Raw genomic sequence first — 21,980 nt, forward strand, 5'->3', positions numbered from 1 at the left:
TACTGTGTGTGTCAGCATTACCGATCCAGGGATGACACTTATACACAAGGATTTGACCGTTTGAGGTCGGATCGCTACAGAAGAGCAGCCCACAATTAGGAGACAGGTTCATATGCATGCTCCAATATGATGAATCAGGACTGCTACACATGTTCTATGCTATTTTACCTGAGAGAGAGAGCAGCAGGAGTGATTAGCTAGCTAGAATGAGTTTGAAGATGATGATGTGCTACACTATGACTATGATGATTAAATAGTTAGTGTTGGTGGTAATGACATGATGATTATTATTAGCTAGTGTCGGTGATGATTAGATAGCCACACTATGACTATGATGATTAAATAGTGTTGGTGGTAATGACTACGGTGATTGTTAGCTAGTGTTGTTGGTGATGATATGATGCAAGAGTTTTTATATTAATATGATGATGATGTTGATCATGATTATCATGATGATTTGTTATTATGATCGTGATTAGTTATTATATCATTGGTGGAAGGAACGCGGATTAGATTCATGTGGATGGATCAAAAGTGACCAAAAGTTGAATTATTAGGATCGTCGTCCTAATTCAACTTTTAATACATCCAAATGAATCTAATCCATGTTTCTCCCTCACAATGATATATTAATTCATCACGGACATAATGATATAACAACCTTTGAATTGGTACTGTATCAAAATTTGTATAACGGCATATAAATACACTAAAAATAAAAAACAGAATACTAGTAGCGTTGGATAGGAAACACGCTACTACTAGTTATATTAGCAGTAGCGCTGGAAACAACACACGCTACGGCTATATGTCTTAGCAGTAGCGTGTGTTACACGCGCTACTGCTAAGGAATAGCTGCAACGCCTTACTAGTAGCGCGGTGCCCCGCGCTACTAGTAGGCATTAAACCCGCGCTACTACTAGGCTTTTCCCTAGTAGTGGTCAAATATGATAGTATTGTATAGGCCTTCCACTCATCTCCCTCTAAATCTAGCTCTACCTCCAGTTCTTGCTCCTCCTACACCTCTAGTTAACATAACACCACCATATTGTTGTCCTTCACTATAAGGAAACAACAACTATGACTGACATAAGCAGCCACCAAATTGGCGATATAATTACTCCCTTCGATCCATAATAAGTGTCGTGGTTTTAGTTCAAATAAGTGTCGTGGTTTTGAACTAAAACCACGACACTTATTATAGATCCGAGGGAGTACTTCTTAAACCGCCAATCATAACCCCCGTACCATTATTTTGACGTCCGAATCTTGAGATTGCTTCAATGCATGTGATCCCTCTCTCAGCCCCCCCTTCCCCCCCACCCACCCACCCACCCCAAAGACCTCAATTAAAGGGTTCCAAAGAGGGAGACATGAGAGAAGAAGCATATAAATCTTACCTAAACTGGGAGGCAAACCACCAACTTAATTTGCACCACACATGGTAAGCCATACTTGCGCTTCACAACGTTGTTGTGGAAACGTGACGATCATCGTCGCCACCATGGTTGTTTGTCTCCTCCAGCTGAGGCCACAAACATAGGAGGAGGGACCAGAAAATTATAGTACCTCATATTTGTTGGGGGATCTATGAAATTAACTAGACAGACTGCCCAATACCCGTCAAACACATGGAACTCACGTAACCATGAGTGTGATGGATAACGTCTATGATATGAAAAAGATATGGTTTAACAACTTCTGAAAATCACCCAAAGCCAATGCCTCGTCCGATTCACCACCACGTCAACCCAGCCAGACTGATTTTGGACCAAAGTTATCGTGTAAGACACATTTAGTGTTCCTCTTTTTAGCTATGAACGAGTTATTGCACATGGAGTACTCAACTTGGCAATTTCCTGTGACTAAAACTTGGTCACTTGAGCATTTATGAGTTTTTCGAGTTTCAAGATTTCCTTGCAAGTTTTATTTTTTAGTCAAAATAAGTCAAAGTTGAACAGGAAACTTGTGAAACTCCTGAATATATCTGAGGCGTTTTTTTTCTATTTCATAGATTTTAGATTTTTACAAAAAATAAAAATAAAAATTCTAGTCAAAACTTGTTCAAATTTGGACATAAATCTTCACAAATACGTTCCTATCAAACTACTGAACCAAATTTTGTAGAAATTAACAACAATAGTCACCCAAATATTAATGATTTTCTAGATTTTTTTGTTGAAAATTTTGAATGTACAATTATAATTCATATGTTTTCTCTCTTTCTTGTGGACAATTCATATATTTTCTCTCGTTCTTGTGATTTTTTTTCCGAACAATGCACCAATCACCATGCATGTAAGCAGGAAAGGAATACGTAATCTGAATTTGATATTCTCTAAAACAATAAATAAATAAACTTAGCTGAACGTATAGGAGATTAATATATTCTCACATTAATTTCATTACACAATACGTACATACATAGCTCGGGACATTCAGTACACATGATCTATAGTATACCCAACTTAGTTAGAGCCGATGGATTTACTTCTTATCTATAGAGTAACCTCACAGAATAATCTATATCGATATCCAGCAAGCATAATCACTAGCTCTGCTTGATGAGTGTACACCCATCAGTTGTTGCTGATGTCGGTCGACGCGGATCCATCGGCCGCTGGCGGGCATGGGCATGGCGGCTTGGGCTTGGGCTTTGGCGGACACGGCTTCGGCTTGGGCTTGGGCTTGGGCGCATGAGGAGGGCACGGCCGCTTCGGCGGGGTTGGCCTCGGCGGCTTGGGCTTCGGTGAACCACCGTGGTCCGGAGGTGTGGGCTTTGGCGGCGTGGGCTTCGGTGAACCACCGTGGTTTGGAGGTGTGGGCTTTGGCGGCGTGGGCTTCGGTGAACCACCGTGGTTCGGAGGTGCGGGCTTTGGCGGAGTGGGCTTCGGGCTTGGCGGCTTCGGGCCTGGGTTCGGCTTCGGGCTTGGCGGCTTCGGGCCCGGGCTTGGCTGCTTGTGGTAGCATTTGTCCCCGCATGCTTTGTAGCATTCCGCCTGCTTACCTGCAAAAACCAATCAAAATACAGATGATAGCTTATATACGGGTAAGTATAGTAGTTGAGAAGCACGATTTTGGACGGTGATGTAGATGTATACGTACATGGTGGCAGCTTGGAGCAGGTCTCGGAGACGCACATCTGGTAGCACACCGGCGGCAGGGCCTTGTAGCAGTCCAGGATGCACGCCTTGTTGCACTTGCAGTAGCTCTCGTACCCACCGGCGACGTGGGCGGCTGCACCACCATCGGCGGGGTGCACGACGGCTGTAGTGCCGTCGGTGGAGTTGAGGGGGACGGAGGCGGCCGCCGTACCGTCGTCGACGGCTGTGTGGGCGGCTGGGTTGCGGTAGCCGCCGCACTTCTGCTGCATGCAGGAGTAGTAGCACTGCCAGCAGTGGGCTTCCTGGGGATTCGCTGCCTCCGCCACGGCGAAGAGTGCCGCCACGGCCAGGAGGACGGCGAGCTTGGCCGCCGCCATGGAGACCATAGATGGTTCCCCGGTGAAACGTACGATGTGGAGACGGAGATCGATGGAGCGTGGATGGCTCTGCAGAACAAAGGTGGTATGTGTATATATACAGGGCACGTGTACATGTTCTTCGCGGGTATCGTACGTCGTCGTCATGCACGCAGATGGAGTGCACGGGGCAGTACGAACTGAACCAGTTGGCCGGCGCGCGTACGTCCGGCGAATTAACCGCAGAACGTACGTGCCTCCATGCTTAATTTGCTCTTCTCATGCGTCGCGCGTGAATGTGTTTGGCTAATTTGTTCGACCGTCTCCTGCGCATCATCGGTCACACGTTTTGCACAGCTCCGCCATCCCATCCCTAAACTGCGGTCTTTTCCTTTCCACCCTTCGAGAGAGACTAGCTGACATGGTTTACATCCTGTTTGAGATCAAAGAGTTGTGAGCGTTGGAGGTTAACAAAGTTTGCATTTCTTTTTACAAAAAGAGGATTAGAGCATCTACAGCCGGACTTGCCGAATCCAGGCCCCTATATGTCCCCGGACGTGCCTGGCACGCCTGCGGACAGAGTCAGACAGCCCCTCATATGTAGGGCCTGGCAGCCACACACCTCAAATTCATACAAATCCATGCATGTCCATCATACACGTCAACATCGCACGTAAACAACAAATGTTGGTAGCGAAAATATATAGTTTGGACATAAAATTTGTTACAAGTGCACAACTCAAACATTACTTCTTTGGTTTCCATTGTGAGTTCACGTATACTCCACAAGATCACTGAGCAGCTATGCGTGCACCTGATGATCTTCAAGTTTCTGATGCATCTGCAGAAAGTTCATGAGCTGATTTGTATCTTGATCGGTATGTGGAGTTGTTCTCCAAGCGCTTCAAAATCATTCGTTTGGGCAACCCTATCACCCTGGTCCTCGACAATCATATTGTGCAAAATGCTAGAACATGTCATCAGCTGCCACAAAGTCTCTGATTTCCACATCATTGCAGCTCCACAAACAATTTCCCAACGAGCTAGAAGCACTCCGAAAGCCCTCTTCACATCATTCCTAGGTGCTTCCTGCCTTGCTGCAAAGTGGCTTTATTTGTTGCCTTGAGGTTCGGGTATGGTCTTCACAAGCGCCGCCCACTGCGGATAGATATCACAGTACCCCATGTTGTAGTCATGGCCGTTGACAGTGTAGTTGCACCGCAGCGATTCCCCATTACAAAGTCTCCTGAACACGAGAGATCATTGAAGCACATTAATGCCGTTGTTTAGGCATTCCAAAGAAAACATGCTAAATCCATAAGTCATGTAATGTCACTGCTTCCAGTATGATGGTGGCCTCTTTGGTGTGACCTTGTTACACTCTGTGGAAACCTTTGGGGCAGTTCATAGATTGCCAATGCATGTGATCAATTGAACCAACCATACCTGGAAAACCTCTTGCATCTTCAATAGCCAACAACATTTTTGTGTGTAGTATAGTTGGTTCTCTCAGATACCATGCTCCAAACACCTGCACCATGATGCGAGCAAACCTCACAGTGGCCTTGAGGCACTCTCCCCCATCCGGACCATCTCACCAATGGCATTGACGACAGTACCAAGTGTAAGCATCCTCAGAGCAGCCGTGCATTTCTGCTTAGCAGAGAATGAAAGTTGGTCGCAACAATCCCTACTGAGCTTGAAGGTGTTATCGTGTTCCTCCATTCCCTACACAACGCGCAAAACGAAACCATGGATCATCATGGAAAGTTGGGTCCGGAGCAACGTGGTCCTTGTATAGCTGCCATGCTCCTGAGACCCTATCCTGGTTAATAACTCTTCTCCGTTTGATCGAGCCCTTAAGTTGAGAATATGCTCCACATCCCAACCCATTTCCAGTTGGATGCTCATGAGCATGATCATTTCGACATCTTCATCTGAATCTGTTGGATCGAAGAACTCATTTTGAGTCATTTCATCAAGCTCCATGGGTCCATACTCCTTGTTCGACGAACCATTAGAATCCATTGTTTGCCTTAGAAAAAATCACAAAAAACCTGATCCGGTAATGTGTCAAACACATAGAGGGCAAGGTGCAGTCTGAGAGTTGCTGGACGTACCGCAGTGGCATCCGGGCCTACAATGATGTCTGCGGCGGTGAACATGGATGGGAGGAGTGTTGTGCTGGTGCTGGCGGCGCCGAGGCTCAAAATGGCGTCGGAGCGCAAGGGTGGCGGTGGAGCTAGGAGACTGCCGATGAAGAGGAGGGAGAAGAGAGGAGAGGAGCAACTAGAATCGGGTGGATTGGGACGTGGTGATTTGGTGCACTTTGTGGTGGGGTCGCGTTGTCAGGTCGGACATGGCGGACGCGGCTGGTCGCACACGGGCCTCCCCATATCTGCCCAAGATTTGGGCTGGATATGACGGCTGACAGCAGCCCGGGCGTTTGAGGCCGGTTTGAGGCGTCCGACTGAATAGTTTTTTTAGGGATAATTAGATTTATGCCCCTAGTTGTGTCCCACTCATCTGTTTTACCCCTAATTTCCAAAAGTCACCGGTTCTGTCCAAGTCACTTTGCTCCTCTTATGCTTTTCCCTTTGACCGTTTGACTGCCGGTTTGAAAACTTCATAACTAATTCATAATAAATCAGAAAAATGCAAATAAGATACCAAAATGTTCAAAAAAACATCACCTATATGTCAGTGTCATTTGCATTCATGAAAAAAGTGTTGGAAAGTGCACATCCGAGTTTTAGCTCTTTTGATACCACCATGAATAGTAAAATCTGAAAAAAATTAAAAAAATTCAAAAAAAATATGGTGGCAAAGAGCGACAAATATTCTAAGTGCTTGCCAAGTTTCATCAGGGAACGACATTCGTGGAAGTCATGGCAAACAAATAATCTATTTTGGAGTGATGATTGTTTTTTCTGCTGGGGCACCCATGAATGTCATTCCCTGACGAAACTTGGCGAGCACTTAAAACATTTCTCATTCTTTGCCACCAATTGTTTTTGAATTTTTTTAGATTTTACTATTCATGGTGGTAGCATAAGAGCTAAAACTTGGATGGGCACTTTCAAACACTTTTTTCATGAATGCAAATGACACTGACATATAGGTGATGTTTTTCCGAACATTTTGGTATCTTATTTGCATTTTTTCTGATTTAGTATGAATTAATTAAGAAGTTTTCAAACTGACGGTCAAACGGTCAAAGGGCAAAAGCATAAGAGGAGCGAAGTGACTTGGACAGAAGCGGTGACTTTTGGAAATTAGGGGTAAAACTGCCGAGTGGGACACAACTAGGGGCATAAATCTAATTATCCCTTTTTTTTACCGGTCAGTGACTAGGCCAGCCGTCCGGTCATTTGAGGGGGGTTTGAGGCGCCCAGGTGTAGATGCTCTTAGCCCTGGCCTCTACATAACACACAACCATTTATTAAATGTGGTTCAAGTATCAAGCTTCAGTACGTAAATATCAAACAAAAAAAGAAAAACAACAACTAAGCCTCTATAAGTGCTTGAATATGACCCCTATCATAAGCTGCGTAGAATTCATGATTAACAATAATAATAATGACACATGTTGGCATAACCTTTCACACAGTCGTACAAGCAATCCGTAACCCTAGAGGAAATAATTGTCGTTGTGATTTTTTGCTCACGAGGCGAAGGATTTACTCCAAGTTCAGGCCCTCGAGGCGAGGTAATTTGCATGTCTGATCTGTTTTGATGGTGGTTGTCTCATATGAGAGAGGCGCATGTTAGCTGCCGACTCGGGAGGCCCCTACCTCCTTTATATAGGTGTACGCCTAGGTATGACCTGAGTTGGTTATACCTGGCAATGACGATGGTTTTACGTCATTACCATGTTGAAGGCATTGCTCATATATGCTCGGACTGGTTCTTCGGGATGAAAATCTAGATTTCGGCCCTGGATGGTTGGATCCGGCGACGGCGACGCTTAAGTGTCACTCCCTTCGTGAAGGTGTTGCCGTTGAAGAACCTCGTCGTCCGTGTGGTGTCATGAGATAATTGGTGCGAATATGATCATTGTTGTAGTTTGTTGCTTCATTGATTTGATCGCTTTTTTCCTATTTATATGACTTTTCTATTTACTAGATGACCAGTTGCGCCAATGGCGCAAAGGCCGAGAGCAATCCATGTATTGAAAGAGTGTACATTAATATTATTCGGGCACATATTGAAGTGATAAACATTAGACAGAGTCATCGCTGCATGTTTGACCATGGCGCAAAAATTGAGAGCGAGCCAAGCATTCAAAGCATGTGTATGAGATTGATTTAGAATCAACTTAAAGATACTTATATTCCATTACATGAAAGCTTGATGCTTAAAAGAAAATATTCAGATGGATTTTCTTGCCTTTAAACTTTCGGATTGAGCTTGCTTTGCATGGGCGATGAAGATACTCGAATGGCCTATTGTGCTTGCGACACAATGGTTCGGCTGTGATGAATAGATAAGGAGATCATGGTAAGAGTTTGGAACAACAAACAGAGGACAACACAAACAAACAAAAGACCTAATGAATCCGAAAACACAGCTCATTTAATTGGATGGTTAATTAGCTTGTGTATTAGTGAAAAACAGAAAAGGCTATTTATCGTGTATGATCAGTGAGAAGCAGTAAGCATTGCTTGTACATATAACACCTACTGGACCCTTAAAGAAGTTTGTTTTATTAGATAGTTGATCAACTTGCATGCATAAGTGACCAAAAGGGTGCCACGACCCCAGTGTACTATAAGCATTTGGCCCAGCCCAAATACATCCGACCCATATACATCGACTAACTCCCACGCACGCTCATCTCACCTCATCCTTTCCCAGTTCTAAAAAAAAAACTCCTTTCCCAAACCAAACCTTATCTGTTCTCCTCCTTTCCCCCAAAACGACCAGCCACCGATCTTTCACTCGCTTCTCACTGCTGCCAACCGCTGGTCGCCGGTCTTGCCAACTCTCGCCGCCCTCTGCAGTGAGGGCCCTCCAGGCCTCCACTCCAGGTGACAGGTGTTGGCTGTTGGTTGTTGGCTGCTGGTGCTTCTCCTTCTCTCACTGCCTTCTCCGCTCGTGCTGCATGCTGCTGTGCAGTGGATCACTGATGCTGCCGCCGGCTGGTAAACTAATCGGTGAACTGTTGTTGAAGCGTCGAAGGAGCAAGACTGCTGCAAGAGCACATGTATGTTTTAAAATTAATTAAAGGAAAATGATTCAATGATGCTCTTCATAGACTTGCATAAAGTTTTGATTGCCATGTAATTTTTGAAGTTATTATCTGCGTCAGATATGTACTGTGTGCCAAAATCTCGATAGCCTAAGCATCTATGATTTTTGTGCTATGTACATCAGCAATGAAGTACAGTTTGAGATCCATCATTCATTCATGCTTTTTGGGCTATGCTTTTTTAGTAGTATCGGACAATCAGCCATCTTCTGATTCAGAAAAGAGGTGACAATGTTTTTGAATTTTTGGCTCAGGTAACACTGGTGAAACAGAAAACCATGGTGCAGGAGAGCATATCTGTAGTTATTGGTTGTAGGCATCTTTTGGTCAGTCCGGTGTGTTCTACAGTTGTGGCTATGGAGCACTTTTGGCCAGTTCGGTGTATTCTACAGTTGTGGCTATGGAGCACTGGATAATAGTAGTAATTATCCACAAGACCAGGTATGTTGGTGTTACCATTCTCATAATTACAGATAACACTATATTTGCTAGGTAAATTAGGTAAGGTACATACCCTTGCCTCGAGGCGGAAGGGAGTAACACTACAGGAATCAGCTACTTTGCCGTCTGCCACGGCAGACGGCAAAGGCAAGGATGGCGGACGGCAAAGGCCTTTGCCGTCTACCACGGACAACAAAAGGCTCCAGCAAAGTAGGGATCGATAAAGAGATTCTTTGCCGTCTGCTTTTTGAAGCGGACGGCAAAGGGGCCTTTGCTATCAGCGGCTGACGGCAAAGAAAGCCGACGGCAATAAATGCGATGTTACTCCGTTAGGCGGCTAACAGCAGCCTTTGCCGTCCGCCGCTAACAGCAAAGAAGCAAAGGTCTTTGTCGTCTGCCAGCAGACGGCAAAGTGTCCAAAGTGTCCAGATGCACAGACGGCAAATCTCCTTCTTTGCCATCTCTGTCATTGATTTACAGTATGTTCAGCAATTCATATTCATATGTATAGCCCATGCATATATCACAAATATCAACACAGACCACAGGAAAATAAGAACATCACAAAATCATCCATAAAAAACATATATATCATACGACCTGTATCAAAAAGTAAGACAACACCACACAAGTGTCGACAAATAAGATCACAAAGGTTGGCCTCCACATAACACAAAACTTAGGTGAGCATCATGGGATCTAGCAGCAACAACACCTAACCTACTGGATGGACACTGCAGTCCAGACCCAACTCCACAAGCACACTACATACTGATTTGCGACCGCGCCGGTGATGCAACCACCACAACCAAAATTAAAACGGCAACGGAGGTGGGGAAAGGAGAGACGTCGCGCCCGCAGCAGCAGCAGCCTGACGCAGCTGCTCCCCGGCTCATTGTTGTGCCCGCAACAGCAGTAGCTCGGCGCAGGAGCAGCATCCCGACATGTGGGGATTTTAATATTTACTGCATACGGACTGAAATGAGTGAATGAACACAATAAAACATGTTTATATAAATCCGATTCAGAAAAAAGTTAGAACAGCTTGTATTTGTGAACGGAGGGAGCACTACATACTGTAAATTACTTGTTCCATCTAGTAATACATACTGTTGAAATGACATGTTTATATAAATGTCACATATAGAACTATCCAAAGCAAGATGAAATGTATTGCAAAACCATTACTTCTGACAACTCTTCCATGCTCAGCCAATCATGCATGTCATTCCACAAGAGGAGCTCCAACCATGTATTACCAATAAATAATAGTATTAGTCATCTTCAAACATAAAACATGTACTCCTACAAAGGCCCAAAAAAAGCTAGTTATTTTAATATGTCTTTTGTTCATTCTCTTACGTAGTACAGAGTAGATTATCAGCCGATGATAGACATACTGCTACAAATCAACAAATGGACCATTTATTGGAGATTATAAGACGATGATAGCCACTGCCACAAATCAACAAATGCATCATTTATTGTTAGGACACAATACAAAAACAGAGGACATAGACAAGCACGCTATCTTACTGCCATCATCAAGACACCGAAATAATTAATCCATCGAAGACTTCATCTACAATCAACAAAAAAAATGGCACCGGACATGACCAGCCATTCGTAGATGTAAATATTCATGTGGTATATGTGTGAGAAAGATATAAACCAATATTTTTGAGGCAACATGTGCATAACATATGTTTGACTAAAATTTCTACAAAATAGCACCTTAAATGCTCATAGATTAGAGTTGATTCCAGTAATTCTTCAACTTGTTTTGGACGGAAGTATATCTTAAACTCTCAAATTTCTCTGCTTTGCTAACCTTGAGAAGAAAAATTACACAGCACCATCTCGCCGGATCTACTTATAATTCAGAGGGTCAATTCTAATTAACGATAAAAAAGGAAATCTGCAAGGAAAAAGGTCTACTTGATCTTTTGATGGCACAGTGACCTGTTCGTTCAGGATAAAAGGAGTGCTCCTACTGGCCATGTCTCTGCTCTGCCAGGAGCTACATAACTAAGTTAGCTTGGGTGTGACTATGTACCTGAAAAACAACCTATGCGCTACTTTTAGGCTGGGCCTTTGCTGTGCTGATTGTTTCTTAGCATTGAGACACCACAATTCACTTAGTGTTTTAGTTACATCATGAAGACGACAGGCAATAGGCAGGTGGGGAAACACATCTCTATGGAAGAACAAACATTACACACAATTAAGCTACAGTACATAAAATCCAATCCAGCTAGCTAGCAGTCAGATCAACTAGCTACTACAAGGTAAATGAAGAAGTTGCTCTCTGATCTGCAGCTACATATATATCCATACTAGCTAGCCAGTAGGTGCCAATCAACTGTGGACAGAGACCGGATGAATAATCGTACCTGCAGGCTGCAACCCCGCGCGCGCCGGCCGTCCAAGATCGTAGTTGCAGGTTGCAGAAGACCGGCCTCTGCTTGGAGACACCTCGTCCCTCGACCTCTGCCTGGTACGTATACATGTTAGAGAGTGACCGGGGGCAGCAGCAGCAGTAGCTCGGCGCAGGAGCAGCATCCCAACGGTGGAACTAGGGGAATTTCGTTTCGTGTGGGGATTGTACGTACCTGGACATTGCGGCCGACCTGGATGGGGTTCGCCTTGGTCTTGATGCGGTCGCCGATGCGGGCGGGCTTGAGGTGGTTGATGGAGAGTTGCACGCCGGCCACCCTCCGGTACCCCGACGCCATGTACCCGCCGATGCTCGCCGTCGACTCCGCCATCAGCGCCGAGACGCCGCCATTGAGAATCTTGAAGGGCTGCGACCTTCCCGACCTCGCCGGCGTTGCTGTGCCCGCAGCAACAGCCCGCCGCAACAGCAGCTCGACGCCGCTGGGGCCTCCTCGCGGTGCACCACCACCAGTGCCTGGGCGTGGCTCTCCTGGGCGAGGAGAGAAACCAGTCGGTGGAGATGGTGAGTGGGGAAAGGTGACCTCGGGGAGGAGAGCTGGGCGGTGGGGAACGACGGGGATCGACGGAATCTGGCGGCGGCGTGGGGTGGAGAAAGGGGATCGAGGAAAACGAGAGAGATGGGATCCAACGTGGGTGTGGGTGTGCGTGGGTTGGGCGTGGGTGTGTGTGTGCATCGTGGGTGGGGCCCGGGGCTGTGTGGGTCGTGGGTGGGTGTGTGCTAAGTCATCGATCCGTGCCGTCTGCCGGGGGCGGGGGCGGCCGTTAGATACGTTAGGTTATTTTCTTTGCCGTCTGCTTTCGGGCTCCAGACGGCAAAGAAAGTGGCCATTAGGTCATTCTCGTTAGTGGACCACCCACCCTCTTTGTTGTCTGCTAGCAGACGACAAAGATTCTATGCCGTCAGTTAGCTGACGGCGAAGAGCAGGCTGATGGCAAACACCCTCTTTGTCGTCCGCTCTTTCTTTACCGTCAGCTTTCTGTAAGCTGATGGCAAAGACCTTCTTTGCCGTCAGCTAGCAGACGGCAAAGAGCTGGCTGACGGCAAAGATCCTAATTCCAGTAGTGAGGTGGCGATGAGCCTGACCAGGTGGGTACAACGGCGATAACATGTGAGGTGGCGATGAGCCTGGCCACATGGCTCATCGTTCCACAGTAGCATAACAACGGAGCAGGCGCAAAGCATCTGCAGCAATAACAGAAAACAAAATTTACAATTTTTTCAGCCAGACAACACACCAGAACTATCTCAACCATGAACTGACATCTAAAACACCAGAAACTGAAGAACGTTACAGCAGCACAAATCTTCATCTTCATAAGAAAATCAATCTTAAATTAGGCAAAGGTATTGGTATGCAAATTTGAGATAGAAAAATGTTTATTTTCCTAGGTAATAACTCGCAATTGGTCTGCAAATACACTGAATAAAAAGATATGTAGATTAAACATGATATCCTACTGATAGAAACGAATGGAGTTTTGTTCTTGGTTGAAATCAGTAAGGAAGTAGTACCTAAAGGACTCCTCAGCGAGAGGCCACACAAGTAAAGGTAGCCCCTGACAAAGAGCTCATGCTCTTGTATATCTGTTCAGTTTCTTCACAACATCAAAGCAATTTGTAAGGTGATCCTCTCGGGCCATATAGTATGGTTTGCCTACAGTTTCAGCAAAGCAATCATAGATGATGAATAAGCCTTAGGTTCTGGGGCAAAAATGTCTTACTTATATTCTGAATAAACTGTATCAATTAAGTTAAATCCATTATGCAGGGATGGAAAATCAAGCAAAATGCAGTAGGAAATGTATATATTACATATTTTAACAAGAGTTTCCACATTTGCCTTCAGAGGCTTGAAATTACTAAACAAATCAGAGGAAAAAATGGGAAGATCTAAATCGCTTATTTTAGCAGATCTAGATTATAAGGTGCAAAGGTATGTTCCAGAGAATACCAGTCCTGAAGAACACAAATAGCCCAAAATCAATTGCCTTTAGAGGAGAACTCTTCTTATTTGCGTGTAAGTTCTCTAGTTTAAGGTCCTGATGGATGACACCATTTCTATGGCACATCTGTCACAATATAGTAAAAAAGAATACGTGTCAGATGTCACAAAACTATCCAATATTGGAAGAAACACTTGTGGAACAAAAAGCTGGACTAAAATTAACAATCAATGGTGGAACACTATGTAGTTTTCAATGACATGAAAATTTACATAATTCTCGAAGAAGCATGTAGCCTATTTTGTATCTCTGGAGTTCAACATGGCAATATTTTGTATCTACAATACTTTGTTTCATCATGTGTTTTAAAGGTCAGGAACCTACCCATGCTTTGCTGGGGTAGTGAAGGCTGTGGTTTTTCCAAAGGTGGTCTAGGATGTTCCTATGAACTGAACATTAAACATACTGGAAATGAGAAAACACTTGCCACTGCTCGCTCCTGCCATCGTCCGTAACCCTGGCTCAGCTGAAAAGAATGATATAAACGTTCAGAAAATTTTGAGCTCTAAACTCAGTGCATTTATTGAAATCGGATCTCCAAAGATAATAGCAAATACAAATAAAAGTCCATGCAAGCTCCAGACCTACCGTCGAAAAGAAATCAGGATAGCTAATGAAATTAACGATCATCCTTCAGCAGCAGATCGGAATGTTTTTATTACTGTTCCTTGAATTCCTAACTCCTAAGCTCGAGAACACTCAAATGCTTCTACAAAAACTTCAGACCACCAATAACATCATAAACCATGTATGTCGGCATTGCTCAAAAAAATCAGTAAAACAAGCAAACAAAATCTCAGTTAACCACCTGGTACACAAGACAAAGGACATTTAAATTCTGAAACCTGAAGATATGCTACATGATAGAAACTAATGTACATGCATATGCATGATTACTAAATATGGCAAGCCATAGTTTAGTTTGCAGGAAATGGTTTGCTTAAGGTCATTCATCCTGCCCACTTTACTTATACAAGTGTGACAACAAAACCATTACGACACAAGGCAACAATATATATTATGTGGTAGCGGGAATAGGAACTTGGGTGTATTTTAGTTCAGAGATATATTATATCCCTCCTTGTAAAAGAACTGATAAAGGACAAGACCTAAATGTCAGGAATAAAAATGAGTAGAGAATGAAGCATAAATTAGTTGCCACATGTTCCTCTGGTGGCTGTCAGAAGCACAGAGATGACCAAGAGAAGCAATTTTCAGCATAAAGGGTAATGGACCAAGGACCACCTTGGCATCAGATCAACCATTCGCTCGCCCGTGGTCGCCTGTTCTGGCTGCTGCACCATGGAGCATGATGCACGAAGGGTTGCGCTCCTTACCTGTTGCTCCTCTTCGGAGAAAAAAGCATGGCAGAGGAGCTGCAACAAAGGTCGGCGAAAATTGTTATCTGACAAAACAGTGAAAACATCATTAATCTTGAAAGAAAACTAAATATTAGAAAGAAAATATTGCCTATAAAAAAATAGAAAGAACATGATGATGGTCACCTATAGCTCATACAAAATTAGCGACATCAAGAGACAATCAATTATAATTCGAATTATATACTTGCACCCAACTAATATCTGCAAAAAAATCTACAAAACAGCCCCACAACCTCATGGATCTTTCATTGTACAAATGCATCTAAATATACACTGAGTTTGATAGTAGAAACGAGGCATAGTGATTTTAGTATGTCAAGCATTTTGTGCCTGCTGCAATCTTCAAGTATATTATGTAAACAACTTATTTAGAAGAAGATCTAGACTAATAGAAGTAAATCACCATGTTTCACTGCTTCATGCCCAAGCAGCCTCCAAATCATCCATGGTTTGCTGCTCCATACCACTTCATTGACTGGGAGAACCACCTAACGTCGTTGTCGTGCTCATCAAAAAGGGGAGAGGGAGCTAACAGAAAAGAAAAGGAAGGTTGGAGTTAGTGGACATAGAGACTACCTCACCTTGGAAACCAGCATTCGCCCTTGCCGTCGGCCAGGATGGAGTTGGCCGATCCATCGGCGCCATCCTCGAGTTAGCGCATGAGGCCCGAGGGGATGAGCAAAGGCAGCACCGTGGTGACTCCCTGGCACGGAGCAGGCCCATAACTAACATGTTTCTCTAGTGTACACCATAATTACATAATAAAACTGTTTTCCTCACCTGATATCCATCACAATATGGGCACCATATACTCAAGTTGAGAACACAAACCTAGGCATGAGCACACACCTAAAAAACATCACAAAGATGGACCGATTAGATTTCAAAGAACACATTACAAACAAGCAGCAATGAACAGTTAACTCAAGAGCATCTTCTAGAAAAGCCCAAAAGTACCCTCTCTCCATCATTCATCTATTTAGATTGACCATGCTGGATATCAAAGAGACTGACTGAATACTTTTAATTCCAGTGGTTACTAACGATGCATTTACCATATCCATTATTTAAAAGGCTATATATTGGACAAAAAATCGAAGTTATATATCCATGGTACATAAACCTGCTGTTCGAGAAATTATTCTTTCATCTGAGCATAAAAATGCAAACTGAACCATACAAATAGCAGGGCTAAAGAACAATATGAAAATGAAGGAAACTACTAATTAAATCGTAGCCGTTGCATTGTATGAACTCCCATAGATCTGCATACACCCTGCACATAGAAAACAAAGGCCAAAATAGAAAACTCACTGGTCTAAATCGCATTAGGTGATTAGCACTGTACATGATATCCCTGTAAGGATGTGCCAAGAATATTGATTAATATCAAGCAAGAAAAAGCATGAGAACCCGATTTAGTGAGGTGAGACCAATGAAAAAAATAGCGTGCTACAGCAAAATAGCGGCGACCTCAAAATATGCTATTAGCATGCTATATCGCGCTATAGCGTGCTATTAGCGGGACATTGTACACTGATATATTTAGCAAGGCAATTCTCAATACGCTATAGCGTGCTATTAGCGACGGTATAGCGCGCTATTTTTTTCAGTGGGTGAGACACAGTTGACCTGTAACTCACCAATCGCTGAAAGAAAGCTTGCCTGAAAATTATTTTGTGCCCGCTGCATTGTACAAAAGGAAATTGCAACCAACTTCCTCCCTGAAGTACCATCCACCTCCACACTTTGGAATCAAATCAGAAATCCAGATGGGAGAAACCAAAAAAAGGGGGGGCAGGCGCTGGCACGCGCGGCGGAGCAGCGGAGCTCTCGGGCGGAGTAGCAGAGCACGGCGCTCCCTCCGGCTGGCCTCGCCGGCGTCGAGACCTCCGCCTTCGCCGCCACTGTTTCCCGACATCCAGGCGGTGCTCACGCCATTCCACTGGCGCTGGAGGAGTGGAGGAGACCGACAAGGGGCAGGGAGTCGCCGTGTTACTGCTCGTGTAGGCCAGCACAGGGCGAAGCAGGGTGAGCGCGCGGGTGAGCTCGTCATGGCCTGGGCTGAGCAGCGGCGGCGGAGGCGAGCTCGCGGGCGAGCGCGCAGGCGGGGGTGTGTGGCCTGGCGCGGCGCGGATGCGGGCATGGCAGGGCGAGCGCGGCGCGGATGCGGTGGAGCAGCAGGCCGCCGCTGCAGTGCGCAGGCGGGGCTACGCCGCCCAGGCGAGCAGGCGGGCATGGCGGGGCCGCAGCGACTGCGCGGGGCGCGCGGAGGCGGCGGGCGGCAGGGCGCGGGCACAGCGGGCGAGAGCTCACCTGGCACTTAGGCCCTCTGCTCGCGTGTGCTGCTGGTAGAGCCCCAGGTCTCACCCTCCCCTTCTCCCATGGCGGCGACCTCTGCCCAATCCGAAACCATGGCGTGCGATGGCACCCGATCTGAGAGAGGAGGAAAACGAGAGAGGGAGGAGAGAGGGGAAGTGGAGGCGGATATTTTCTAGGGTCGCTCGTCTCCAGCCCGAACGAGGCATACCTTAGTCACCGTTAAAAGCAGCTGATTTATTGGGCCCATGGCTAACATGGCCCACCTGGCAGACACTCTCGAAACAGATGCGGATGTATAAACGAACCAATGGTCCACCATGCGCCAGCAGCCAAAATGCACCTACAGGAAAAGAATCGAGCGGCCCAGCGATCGTAGCGCACGCGGAGGCCTCAGGTTGGCGGGTAGGCTAGGAGCGTTTATATGTTCAATTGACATGTTTTTGGTGTGTGTGCGTTGGTGTTGGATGTGTGCATCCTAATTATGCAGAGGCCGGGTATGTACTCATCGTGTTTATCTAAAGAAAATGCTTATGATAACAAGCCGAAGGGCCCGTTATCAAATAAAACAAGTAGAAGTACTTGGTACATAAGCAAATGATCAAACACACAGCTGTTCTGAATTAAAAATGTCAACACATATAGCACAACTTTATATGGAACACAGATTTAAGTTATATGATGGCATTCAAGCATCAACGGAGTGCATGGTCGATGCTCCACTCACAGGTGGTGAATAGCTAGCAAACTGTAGCACATAGTTTTTACACATAGACATGGATAATATTGTCACATGTCCACACAATATTTTGCTGACGATGACCATACAACACAAAGCAACAAAAGAACAACCATGTGTTCGACAATAATACTATATCTCCGAAAGAAGAGTAACCATAGATTGACGGGGTTTATAGAAGGCCTCCAAGGGCACTGCCCTCGGAGCAGTTAGGCCAAAGCCGTCGGTCATGTCCCCAAGCTCCTCCCCCACTCTTTCCCATTCGAAACATTGGATCATAGTTCCCAGAGCAAGGCCTACAATCTGCATACCCAAATTCTCTGTTGGGCATCGTCGCCTGCCCATACCAAATGGCATAGCCATATTACCTTCACACTTTTCACCCTCAAACCTATGAAAATAATGTACAAATTAGTAAGGTCTATGCTACTCATATAAGCACTTCCAGGAAACCAAAATAAACAGAGAAGGCATGGTTTCATACTTAGTACCTTTCTGGAATAAAGTTTGTTGGTTTATCCCATATCTTAGGGTCCCTATGTATTGCAGATGTGTTCACAAGAAGCATTGTCCCCTTGGGAATATAAAATCCACTGACGGTGCAGTCAATAGAAGATTCATGAGGAACAAGAAGTGGTGTTGGTGGATGCAGACGAAGCGTCTCCATGATTATGCAACGAAGGTATTGCAACTTTAGGAGATCGGACGCCTCAATTAGGCGTATTGGTTTCCCTATGTAGGAATCAATCTCATCACGAACTTTGACCATCACGTTAGGGTTATTCAGCATGAGGGACATCGCCCACTCAACTGTATCTGCAGAAGTAGATGATCCAGCTTCGAGGACGCTCTTCAATGACAGAAGAATGACATGGCATAAGTAAAATGTTATACACACTCGAGAAAAAAAAAGTACTATTCCAATGATGAATTTTTTTTATAAACATAATTTTTATAAAGGTTCAATGACAAGCACAAAATCTGGTAAAATAAACATGGCCACACTATACATTTGATTAACTAGGAAAAAAGGAAATCCACCATAAGGTTTGCTATTTATGTTGAAAAAACATGAAAGTGAATACTAAATTCTGGTTGCGATATTTATATACAAAACCCATGCCACAAGTCAATTGCTTGCTATGAAGATAATGTTTTCTGATACTGATAAGGCTGTGACCAATGTCCCCTCGATAATTAAGCTTCATAGCTTGATTGAAGGTACCCAACCCTCCTCTATATGGTGTAGAGCACCAGGCACATGACAACCATGCCCCAGATGCGCGCATTGTAACAAGGGAAAACAACTATTGGAATGTGACTTACAATGAGATGTGTGGATCGACAAGACAGGCAGTGAGCTAGGAAAGGAACAACATATAGAAAAGGGGAGTGGGAGTAAGAAGATGCATATGGAAAGTGAGCCCCACATGCATTGGTATAGCATATGTAGATCCAACAACAAAACATACCTTCATCATTGGAAATGTTTTTATGCGGCACAGTATCTAGAAAAAAATCTAAGATTTTAGATTATCTTTTAGCAAAAAGTGGCTTTCTGGATTTTACTATTTATGCACACAAGCAAAATATGCCTAGTTTTCGATACTGGAGCAGGCAACCAAATTGTGAGCTCATTACACCACTCCAATCAGTGGCAGGAATATTCCAAACAAGTTGGTGGTAAGTGTTTTTGCCTTCCCACAGACTTTTGATGTGATTTCTTGCATTCTCTTGCAATTACTTCCCACTCTCAGGTGTGTACTTCACCTCCCCTTATCATGTGAGTTATGTGCGTTTCCAGGTTTACAGGTTTCTGCAAGAAACACCTCGTTTTGTGGGTAAACTGGTGGTCGAATACCTTTTTACTGGTTTCAGTTTAGATAGCGGTTTGTAATAAAACCTGCCTAGGCTTAGACTTTCTTCCATATAATATGACTGTAATTTCTACTTGAACCCGTGAGGTTTTGTGCACTGTCACCTACGGAGAATTTTATAGTTACACATGGAACATGTACTAATAACAATTGAAACTAACTTCTGTTGTCACATAATGGGCATTGTAATTGCATCCTTCACTGTTAAATATCTACTTCCTGTCATGTCTAGCACTACACACCTAAAGGGGACTTGATCCAGATCTTAAAGCCTTAATTTAAATTATATGGACCCCTTTGCAGTACCCTCATCCAAATATGCCACTGAAATATTTCTCAAATTATAAGTGAATACTCACGATGCACAAAGCTCGGATAAGCTGGTCAGGGCAATCCTCCGTGTCCTTGTGTTGCAGGGCCAACAGTGCCCCAATCATCGTCCTCCCTGTTGTCGTGCCATCCTCCTTCTTCTTTCTCTCATCCTCGATAAGTCCCTGCACGAACTTTGTTCTACTCTCTCGGAGCCGCCACAACCGTCTCCCGAACCCGCCGATGTCCAGCCACTGCACCAGTGTTGGTATGTAGTGCCACACCGTTGACGCACCAATAAGTGTCATCGTCTCCTCCACCATCGTCCTAAACCACTGGACCTCATCTGTCACCTCCAATATCTCCTCCCCATCGCTACACAAAACTCAATTTAGTTACAAAATCAAGTCGCTTTATATAAAAATTACTGTAACCAAATGTAGTGAATAGTTATTATTGGAGGCAATGCAACTCTCGATGTATTAATCAGGTGCACGGTGCACGTATATATGGGTACAAGGGCAGCCCTCAGCCTCATCTATACAAGGAAACTAGAGGCGGGGCCGGTAGGAGATTATCCTAACAGATACATGCACAAATATGTTCAACACCCCCCCCCCCCCCCCCCGCAGTCGATACGTCACCAGTGATGCATAGACTGGACCGGAACTCCTCAAATGTAGGCGTCGGTAACCCCTTCATCATGACATCGGCAAACTGCTGAGTGGTAGGAACATGAAGAACACGGACGCGCCCAAGGGCCACCTGCTCTCGCATGAAGTGAATGTCGAGCTCAATGTGCTTCGTGCGACGATGATGAACGGGGTTGGCGGAGAGGTAGACCGCAGAGACATTGTCACAGTAGACAATGGTGGCCTTCGGAACATCAAGAAGCAACTCCTGGAGAAGCTGGCGAAGCCACGAGCACTCGGCAACGGCATTGGCCACATCATGATACTCAGCCTCGGCACTGGAGCGGGATACCGTGGGTTGTCGTTTAGACGACCACGATATGAGCGCAGGCCCCAAGTAGACGCAGTAGCCTGAAGTCGAGCGTCGCGTGTCCGGGCAGCCAGCCCAATCGGTGACACTGTAGGCCACCAGGTCAGTCGAGGACGAGGCTGTCAACGTAAGACCCAAAGCCGTGGTGCCGCGGATGTACCGAAGAATCCGCTTCACCAGGTTCAAGTGAGTGTCGCGAGGGGCGTGCATGTGGAGACACACCTGCTGGACGGCGTACTGTAGGTTCGGCCGAGTGAGTGTCAAGTACTGGAGAGCGTCGACGATGGAGCGGAAAAACGCTGCATCTGGCGCGGGCGAGCCGTCGAGCGCAGAGACCTTGGCCTTCATGTCGATAGGCGTGGGGACAGGTTTGCAGTTAAGCATGCCTGCCCGCTCGAGAAGGTCATGGGCATACTGCTGCTGATGAAGAAAGAACCCGTCGGCGCGTCGTACCACCTCAATGCCGAGGAAGTAGTGCAACGGGCCGAGGTCCTTAATGGCGAACTCAGGCCGGGACTTCACCATCTTCATCCTCCTCTCCTCCAACCGAAGGTAAGCCACGACCCGAGGAAAGGTCGGGTCCGGGAGGAACGTGAGGTTGGAGGCCGCGTTGCCGAACTCCTCGTTCAGACCGGCGGTGAGCGTGCTGAGGAGGAGGTCGTCGGAGACCCGCTCCCCGAGGTCGCGAAGTTCGTCAGCAAGTTTCTTAAGGCGCATGCAATAATCGTCGATGGACGAG

General features: G+C 45.4%; 2 protein-coding genes across 11 annotated transcripts; both read right to left on the bottom strand.

Moving 5' to 3' along the window:
• Window positions 1–2,371: 2,371 nt before the first annotated feature.
• Window positions 2,372–3,567, bottom strand: LOC123080915 (protein PYRICULARIA ORYZAE RESISTANCE 21). Its single transcript, XM_044503857.1, has 2 exons — window positions 3,106–3,567; window positions 2,372–3,007 (listed from the first exon to the last, which is right to left on the bottom strand). The coding sequence occupies exons 1-2, from the start codon at window positions 3,488–3,490 to the stop codon at window positions 2,580–2,582; spliced, it is 813 nt and encodes a 270-aa protein (XP_044359792.1). The 5' UTR covers window positions 3,491–3,567; the 3' UTR covers window positions 2,372–2,579.
• Window positions 3,568–9,702: 6,135 nt separating this feature from the next.
• Window positions 9,703–20,562, bottom strand: LOC123080916 (cytochrome P450 81C13). Of its 10 annotated transcripts, XM_044503858.1 has the most exons (14): window positions 20,290–20,562; window positions 18,545–18,903; window positions 18,354–18,444; window positions 18,091–18,126; window positions 18,042–18,054; window positions 17,581–17,657; window positions 17,312–17,431; window positions 15,776–15,826; window positions 14,887–14,989; window positions 13,938–14,002; window positions 13,123–13,679; window positions 11,765–12,792; window positions 11,546–11,646; window positions 9,703–10,117 (listed from the first exon to the last, which is right to left on the bottom strand). In XM_044503858.1, the coding sequence occupies exons 1-11, from the start codon at window positions 20,560–20,562 to the stop codon at window positions 13,524–13,526; spliced, it is 1,344 nt and encodes a 447-aa protein (XP_044359793.1). In that variant the 3' UTR covers window positions 9,703–10,117; window positions 11,546–11,646; window positions 11,765–12,792; window positions 13,123–13,523. The 10 variants fall into 10 exon arrangements, 1 of the variants encoding a protein (XP_044359793.1); XR_006438587.1 differs by lacking the exons at window positions 17,581–17,657; window positions 18,042–18,054; window positions 18,091–18,126; ... (1 more) ...; window positions 18,545–18,903; window positions 20,290–20,562 and adding exons at window positions 15,399–15,483; window positions 15,577–15,698; window positions 16,310–16,352 and having other exon boundaries at window positions 13,123–13,264; window positions 13,562–13,679; window positions 13,938–14,079; ... (1 more) ...; window positions 15,776–15,844; window positions 17,312–17,492; XR_006438585.1 differs by lacking the exons at window positions 17,581–17,657; window positions 18,042–18,054; window positions 18,091–18,126; ... (1 more) ...; window positions 18,545–18,903; window positions 20,290–20,562 and adding exons at window positions 15,399–15,483; window positions 15,577–15,698 and having other exon boundaries at window positions 13,123–13,264; window positions 13,562–13,679; window positions 13,938–14,079; ... (1 more) ...; window positions 15,776–16,352; window positions 17,312–17,493.
• Window positions 20,563–21,980: the final 1,418 nt, after the last annotated feature.

The sequence above is a fragment of the Triticum aestivum genome, chromosome 3D, assembly GCF_018294505.1.
Source record: "Triticum aestivum cultivar Chinese Spring chromosome 3D, IWGSC CS RefSeq v2.1, whole genome shotgun sequence".
Classification (NCBI taxonomy): Eukaryota; Viridiplantae; Streptophyta; class Magnoliopsida; order Poales; family Poaceae; genus Triticum; species Triticum aestivum.

What these genes read in the sequence shown, in the direction of transcription:
- LOC123080915 (XM_044503857.1), bottom strand. Translation starts at nt 3,490, where the DNA reads ATGGTCTCCATGGCGGCGGCCAAGCTCGCCGTCCTCCTGGCCGTGGCG. An exon ending in CTGCTCCAAGCTGCCACCAT is followed by an intron (nt 3,008 to 3,105) that starts GTACGTATACAT and finishes TGGTTTTTGCAG; the next exon opens with GTAAGCAGGCGGAATGCTAC.
- LOC123080916 (XM_044503858.1), bottom strand. Translation starts at nt 20,562, where the DNA reads ATGGTGGAGGAGACGATGACACTTATTGGTGCGTCAACGGTGTGGCAC. An exon ending in ACAAACTTTATTCCAGAAAG is followed by an intron (nt 18,445 to 18,544) that starts GTACTAAGTATG and finishes TTATTTTCATAG; the next exon opens with GTTTGAGGGTGAAAAGTGTG. An exon ending in ACTACCCCAGCAAAGCATGG is followed by an intron (nt 13,680 to 13,937) that starts GTAGGTTCCTGA and finishes ATATTGTGACAG; the next exon opens with ATGTGCCATAGAAATGGTGT.